The sequence below is a fragment of the Helobdella robusta genome (genome assembly GCF_000326865.2).
Source record: "Helobdella robusta unplaced genomic scaffold HELROscaffold_52, whole genome shotgun sequence".
NCBI classification, from domain to species: Eukaryota; Metazoa; Annelida; class Clitellata; order Rhynchobdellida; family Glossiphoniidae; genus Helobdella; species Helobdella robusta.
Genome location: NW_008705269.1, coordinates 1,093,443 through 1,101,863, shown reverse-complemented (window position 1 = coordinate 1,101,863; position 8,421 = coordinate 1,093,443). Strand labels below are relative to the sequence as shown.

Genomic DNA, 8,421 nt, shown 5'->3' with positions numbered 1-8,421 from the left:
TGTTGTTGTGTTTGTTGTTGTTCTTACTGTTTGTTGTTGTTATTATTATTGTTTGTTGTTATTATTATTGTTGTGTTTGTTGTTGTTCTTACTGTTTGTTGTTGTTCTTACTGTTTGTTGTTATTATTATTGTTGTGTTTGGTGTTGTTCTTACTGTTTGTTGTTGTTCTTACTGTTTGTTGTTATTATTATTGTTGTGTTTGTTGTTGTTCTTACTGTTTGTTGTTGTTCTTACTGTTTGTTGTTATTATTGTTGTTGTGTTTGTTGTTGTTCTTACTGTTTGTTGTTGTTCTTACTGTTTGTTGTTATTATTGTTGTTATGTTTGTTGTTGTTCTTACTGTGTGTTGTTATTATTATTGTTTGTTGTTATTATTATTGTTGTATTTGTTGTTGTCCTTAATGTTTGTTGTTATTATTTTTGTTGTGTATGTGTGTGTGTGTGTGTGTGTGTGTGTGTGGTGTGTGTGTGTGTGTGTGTATGAAACTGAAAATTATACATCATATTTTGAAAAGGTGGCTGAGCTCGATAAGTCTCAAAGACTCCTCACAGCCATCCCGTGCCCTTGATTTTATCAAATTTTGTGGCCAAAAAAAAATATTTTATTGTAATATTATTATTACTATTATTATTATTATTATTATTATGCAACCTCAACCTACACTACACAAAATATTTTCATCTTTCATCAACTTTCTCACTCACCTTCTCAACGATGCGAGAAAACACCAAAGAACAATAACTGTTTCCCTACTAGACCTTTGAAACGCATTTTGTAAGGTCAGTCCCAGTCTCATCTTATCAACTCTGGACTATCATCACATTCCATCTCACATAAGCAGACTAATTAAAGACATATACACTAAATATTCAATAACGGTATCCGGAGCCGACCAACTAACATCCCCCATTCCAGTCAATCGAGGTGTGCTCCAAGAAGATCCCGTGTCGTCACTGCTCTTTAACCTCTGCTTCAATCCCCTAATGAAAGTAGTTGAAAAAGCTGAATTCCAACAATGTGGATACATTTGGGGTCCCACAGATAATTTGAAAACAAGAGCATGACACGGCGATTTTTGCTAACAGCACAGAAAGTGCACAAAAATTAATTAACTTGAATCAGGCATGGTGCACAGCGACTGGAATGACTTTGAAGATTGACAAGTGTTCCTCATTTGGGATGAGAAAACGAAACGGTGTTTACGAACAGTTCTCTCCGGTGCCGTCCATTAATGACAAACATATCCCTCAAGTTGTCATTAGAGGCCACTTCGTATATCTTGGTAAATTGTACGATCACGAAGGAAGCAACACAGAGGCCAAAAGCCAAATGATCAACAAACTGAAGACAATACTAGCAACTGTCACTGAATTAAAGACAACAGTACAACTAAAATTGAAAATATTAAGATACTACCTTCCATCACAGTTTGCATTTGAGTTTCGCGCCTACAACGTTTTGCTAACCTGGATTGAAACGTACCTGGATCTACTGGTTACCGATACGGTTAGAGCATGGTTGTCATTGCCAATTAGCAGCTGCCTATCAGAAAGCTTGTCGCTCCCCAGTAAATCAGGAGGTCTAAACGTTAGATCACTCAAAAACTTTGCCGAATCGTTAAGATTGAAACTCCGAAACTATCTGAAGTCAAACGGCAAAGATGAACTAAAGTGTTTATGGAGTGAGTCGCACAATAGCTACACAAAGATTGACAACTTGCTACCGGACACAAAGGATATCAAACCGACACTCAAAGCGCTAATGACTCAACAAGAAAATGCAGAACTAAAACATTTGCTGTCGCTCCGCTGCCAAGGGACGCTTCTGAAATCGATAAAAAAACCACATTTTCACGACTAGAATTGCTTACTGGTCAAAGTTCACTGAAAGTCTACCAGAGACCCTATTTAAATTCGTCAGAAAAAGTCTCATCCAACAGCTCCCCACGAATGCTAATCTGATTAGATGGGGGAAATCGTCAACTGCCCTTTGTCTGCTCTGCAATGAAAGGCAAACCAACAAGCATGTTCTGTCCAACTGCAACTCGATGGTGGCACTGAATAGATACACTACACGCCACGACAACATTTTGAATATAATCGTAGAAACACTAAAATCGTGTGCGGGACCAGAGGTTTCAATATTTGCTGACACGAACTGCAAAGATATCCGCTCACTACCATCGCATTGCTCTGCGGCAACACAATCGAAATATTGAAACTAACGGTCTGCCACGAATCGAACTTTTTTAATTCCAAACAATATAAAATATCTAAATATTCTAATTTGCACGATAATTTACTTGACGATTTTAAATATTTAAAAATATTAATGAACACTTTCGAAATTTCGCCACTAGGCTTTTTTAAGTACTTCAATTTGACATTAATCGACTTAACTTGGTCTGACCAATTTAACAATAGTCTCATGTACTCTGCAATATCGTCATCGTATGCCATTTATTGTGACAGAAATACTAATTGAATGCATCATTTAGAACTAATCCTTTCTTGTTGTATGCATTCTTCTTTAGGATGTCGAGCTTCGTAGAATATTTTAATTCTTAATTTTAAAACAGTTTTACTTTTATTAAATTTTAATTCATTGACAAATTTTTTGAAAATGTGATTTATGATGAAAATAAAATGATGTTCCCATTATTATGAACAGCACCATCATCATCATCTATCATTGTTATTTTTATTATGAAAGGCATCATCATCTATTATTATTATTATTATTGTATTGCGAAATACGAGAATACTTTTACTAGCTCACTATTTTAGTTACATTAATCGAGTTTTATATCGTTTTAAAGTATAAAAAAATAGGTATAAAAATTGCGAAAAATTATGACGAATAAAATGATATTAATTTTTCCTAATTCTAAATATCTATTAAATTTAATTATAATTTTTAACTTAATTTTAATAATTAAGTTGCAAAATGCCCATATTGCTTTAGAGATTTTGTTAAACTCGGAAGCCACTCCTGGCGTTGTACAAAATCTACTGCAAACAGTAACAATTACAATAATGCACGTTTACAAACAGGTGACAATATCATAATTTCTCCAAATTTACTGGCCGATAATTTAAATAATAATATTGCCGTTGGTACTGATAACAATTTAACAACTTGTTGCTGTGGTAGACGATGTAAAGGGAGAAAAGGTTTGCGAATGCACCAACGATCGTGCAAAACATTCAAGGACTTGCAAAATTTGAGAAAATCTCCAAATGATCCAGAAGCGGATTCCAAATTGACGTCATCTCTGATGCAACAGAAAGAATCTCCACCGCCGCCAACATCATCGCCACCGGCAAACAACATCACGAACAATACACCACTCCCAGGGATAAAACTACCCAAAACAACAACTCATTGGCTTGAAGCCAATGCATACTTCCACTCTCAAATAGCAACACTGCCAAACATTACTGACATCAATAACTTCACTACCACTCTACAAACACTAATATACAATTATTTCGCATCAAATTACGGCACTCTTAATCAAAAATCAAGCTCAATAACATCACTCGATAAACCAATCAACAAACTAAGGTAAGAATTGAAACAATTAAAGCTGCTATGCCGTAACAGCCACAATTTTAACGTCCAAATTAGCACGCTGAGCAAACATATTAGATCAAAAATATCATCAGCAAAAGCGATAAAAGCTGAAAAAACAGTCAATATCACAAGCCAATTAAAACAAAAATTCTGGGCAACGTGTGAAAAATTACTAAATCCGACAACCGCTCTGTCACCACTGTTTAGCGTCGAAGAAGCCAACAAATTTTTCAACAAAATTTTAAAAGACCCATTTCACAATAAATATCGCCTTCCAAATTGGATCGAACCTCTAACGATCCCTTCAATTGCCTGCAATACCAATCCTCCTACGTACAATGAAATATTCTCAATAATCAAGAAATGCAAGTCGAAAGCATCTCCTTGTCCTCTAGATCAAATGTCAATAATAATTCTCAAAAAATGTCCCATACTTCGCACAATCCTTCATCTATTACTGGTTGAGTGTTGGAGAAGGTCGTCGATCCCTACATGCTGGAGAAAAGGGTTGACCATACTGATCTACAAAAAGAGAAACGCCAACGACCCAGCGAATTTCAGGCCAATAATACTTCAACCAGTATTCTATAAAATTTTCTCAACATTTGTAAACAATAGAATATACAAATATTTAGATTCAAACAACTTCATTAATAAAAACATCCAAAAAGGCTTCTACCCCAAAGTTGGCGGTGTAGCTGAACACACGCAACTACTATCTCACCTTCTAAAGGACGCCAAGAGACATCAGAGGACAATCATTGTTACCCTCCTAGATTTAAGAAATGCATTTGGCGAGGTTAGCCATGATCTAATTTCATCTATCCTAAGTTATCACCACATCCCAAACCAGGCCAGCAATCTATTTAGATCAATATACGCCGATTACTCGATAACTGTATCGGCGTGCAACAAATTAACCTCCCCAATTCAAGTAAAAAGGGGGTCCTACAAAGTGACCCAGGCTCACCATTGATTTTTAACCTCTGTTTCAATCCTCTAATGAAAATGCTAGAAGTCAAACGGCAAAGATGAAAATGCGGATACATATGGGGACCAACAGCCAATCTAAAATCCAGAGGCTGGTTTCAGTTTGCCGACGATTCGGCAATCATTGCTAACAGTTCCGAGAGAGCCCAGAGATTGATCAATCTCAGCCAAGCATGGTGCAAATGGACAGGTATGAAGCTGAGAACTGACAAATGCTGTACATTTGGGATGAGAAAGCTGGACGGAAAGTATGAGCAGTTTTTGCCTCAATTGACAATAGATGATGAAATAATTCCCCGGGTGAATATTAACGAAGGTTTTACGTACTTAGGAATAATGTACGATTTTGAGGGCAAAGATACCAGAGAGAAAGACAAACTGCACAATAAGCTCAAGGTTATGCTGAGGAAAATTGGTGGACTGGATATAACTGTTCAATGGAAGCTGGAAATTCTTAGGCGTTTTGTCCCTACTCAAATCTCATTTGAACTACGTACCTACAATATTTCGCTAACCTGGATAGAAAACACACTGGACCGCCTTGTGACAGAAACAGTAAGAGAATGGCTATCACTGCCCATAAGCAGTTGCATCGCCGAAGTTAGCTCGCTGCCGTATAAAACTGGTGGCCTCAACATAAAATCGTTGAAACGGCACGCCGAGATGTTACGTCTATAACTCCGTGGTTATCTCAAATTTGAAAGGGGAAAAGATACGACCAATAACAGACTTGTTCAGATCATTCCGTTCTGACATTGCTGTCCGCAACAAAGACAAGATCGAGATACTTGAACTGACTGTCTGCCATGAAAATAACTTCATAAAATCAAAACAATTTAAAATGAATAAATATATTGGTAATTTGAAAGATAATATTATTGATGACTTTAAGCATTGCAATATTTTAATTAATACCTTTGAAATATCGCTAATTGGCTTTTACAATCCTTTTAATATGTCTTTAATTGATATAACATGGACCGATTATTTTAGATTTAGCTTGATTAACAGTGTAATTTCGTCATCATATGCTCTGTACTGTGATAGAAACAATGAGTGAAGTTTTTTATACTATTTATCATCATGGTACTTACTTATTTTCATAAGATGACGAGCAATGATGACTATCCGTATTACTCTAACACTTTATCTTTATTTTATTTTATTTTATTCATCTAACTGTATATTTAACTATATTCAATTTTATTTTATTGTCAATATTTTGATTTTACTTATGCTCTGTCTTTGGAAAATAAAAGAGTTCACATTATTATTATCATTATTATTATCATTATTATCATTATTATTATTATTATTATTATTATCATCATCATCATCATCATCATTATTATTATCATTATTATTATTATTAGGAACAGCAGCATCATCATCACCATCATCAGTGCGACTGACTGACTGACTGACCGTGGCTGTGCAAGTAGTCATTGAGCATCTGGAAGAGCGGGAAGCTGTCCCATGAATCCGGATGTTGCATCTCCAGGATCGAGTCCATGTCTACAGCGAATAGGGACCAGAAAATTTCAGAGTGTTCTACCATCAGGTCACTGAACCAAGCGAATGCCTGTTGGTGATGCGTTGTGGGGTGTGGTGAGAGTTGTGGTGTGTGGTGGGTGGTGTGTGGTGGGAGGTGTGGTGTGTGGTGGGAGGTGTGGTGTGTGGTGGGGTGTGTGGTGGGAGGTGTGGTATGTGGTGAGAGGTGTGTGGTGGGGTGTGTGGTGGGAGGTGTGGTGTGTGGTGGGAGGTGTGGTGTGTGGTGGGAGGTGTTGTGTGTGATAGGAAGGTGCAGTGTGTAGAGGGGAAATTTTTGTGGTGTTTGATGGAGACATGTTTACAAAATGGTGCAAACGTTGTGTAGCAAAAAATTATTTGCGGAGTGTTTGTGGTGGTCGAGTTGTGTCGGAGTGTTTGTGGTGTGTTTGTGGTGGCTGGTGAGGCGCCATCGTCATCATCATAATCATTATCATCATTCATCCTCATCCTCATGACGTCATCATCACCGTAGTCACCACCATCATAACTATCGTAACGTCTTGAGAATCTAATAATGCAATGCCTTTCACATTTTTGTCCTACAGAGATTGCAAAAAGCCATTCACGAGTATTTTTGTGTCTGTGTGTGTGTGTGCGTCTGTGTTTGTGTATGTCTGAGTCTCGTTGTGTGTATGTGTGCGTCTCTGCAGGCAGGTAAACATGCATGCATGAATGCATGCATGTATGAATGACGTCACATCATCATCATCATCATCAAGACCACCATTGTCATCATTTTTATGCTTATTATTATTTGTTAGTGTTGTTGTTTTCTATTATATTATTGTTATAATTATTTTTTTCACCACCACCACCACCATCATAACCACCATCATCCCCATCACCATCACCACCACCACCACCACCACCTCAGCATGGTACTCCTCCTTCTGCTGCAGCACCTCGATGCACATCTCTGCCAGCCTCATCAGGCTCTCCAGCTTCTTCTTACAATCAGCGTCATCGCACGTCATCATCGAATCTATTAACATAATTTATGCTAATGAGATGATAATTTATACTACTGAATTAATGGTAATAATAATAATAATGTCATATATTGACCTTGCACAAACCCATGTACGTACATGAATTTATGCATCTCAATGAGATCCAGTTTATGCGGATTAACAAAGTTATATTAGTGAGATTATAATTCATGCTGGTGAATAGAGATAATTATTTATGCTAATGAGATTATAAGTTATGCCAATGAGATTATAAGTTATGCTAATGAGATTATGAGTTATGCTATGAGATTATAAGTTATGCCAATGAGATTATAAGTTCTGCTAATGGGATTATAAGTTATGCTAATGAGATTATAAGTTATGCTTATGAGATTATAAGTTATGCTAATGAAATTATAAGTTATGCTAATGAGATGATAAATATGCTAATGAGATTGCAGTATGCAGCTTTTGTTTCTGAAGTCAACTCAAGAGAATCGCTGTAAAAATTATGAAATCAACGATGCATGTTAACCAGAGATTAATTTATGCAAACTACGGCTCGATCGTCAGCCAGACATTAGGACCAAAAAATGAAACCACAAATCCTAAAAAGTTCTCCCCCGGGTCGAAAAAATTTGCTATTTAAGTACATGTGCGGCCCTTCAAAGGTAAAATAGTTCTCAATGCGGCCCTCACGGCAAAAAGTTTGCCCCCACCCCTGATTTATGCTGATGAGGTAGTAATGCTAATAATGAGGTAATAATTTTTATTTTATCTTAATTCATATAGATAACTTAATAATTTTTTAATTAGATAATAATTTATGCTAATGAGACACACACACACGCACGCACACACGCACGCATACACACACACGCGCGCACACACGCACTGATACACACACACATGCAAACACACACACGCACACCTTCGAGTTTCATGGTCTCAGTGATCTTGGTGTAGTTGACGAGGGCAGCGTTCTCGAGGCACCTCCTGATGACCCCCCTGACCTCCTCCAGTGCCACCGGGGTCACGATGTCCTTCATCAACACCTTGTTGTTATTATTTGTATTGTTATTGTTATTATAATTATTATTAGTATTATTATTGTTGTTGTTATTGTTATTATTAGTAGTAGTAGTAACGATAATAATAGAAGCAGTAAAAGTATCATTTATAAAAATAATATTTTAATATTAAAATTTTTATTATTGGACTGTTGATGATGATGATGATGACGACGATAATAATGATGGTGATGTCGATGATGATGGTGAGGATGTTTATGGTGGTGGTGATGATGATGTTGTTGCATGATGATGGTGATGATGGTGATGATGATGGTGGTGA

The 8,421-nt window shown here is 36.7% G+C and overlaps 2 protein-coding genes across 2 annotated transcripts in view; one reads left to right on the top strand and one right to left on the bottom strand.

Moving 5' to 3' along the window:
- Positions 1 to 3,182: 3,182 nt before the first annotated feature.
- HELRODRAFT_179175 (hypothetical protein) lies at positions 3,183 to 3,572 on the top strand (the record flags this gene model as incomplete). The annotated part of the gene is made up of 1 exon (XM_009028012.1): positions 3,183 to 3,572. One exon carries the CDS (start codon positions 3,183 to 3,185, stop codon positions 3,570 to 3,572), a length of 390 nt encoding a protein of 129 aa, XP_009026260.1.
- Positions 3,573 to 5,966: 2,394 nt separating this feature from the next.
- HELRODRAFT_179174 (hypothetical protein) overlaps positions 5,967 to 8,421 on the bottom strand; it is a gene marked incomplete at both ends in the record, with an annotated part of 2,548 nt that continues 93 nt past the window's right edge. Inside the window, 3 exons of the mRNA XM_009028011.1 lie at positions 5,967 to 6,149; positions 6,988 to 7,100; positions 8,000 to 8,123. Coding sequence (XP_009026259.1) covers positions 5,967 to 6,149; positions 6,988 to 7,100; positions 8,000 to 8,123 — 420 coding nt within the window. The remainder of the gene's footprint in view (positions 6,150 to 6,987; positions 7,101 to 7,999; positions 8,124 to 8,421) is intronic.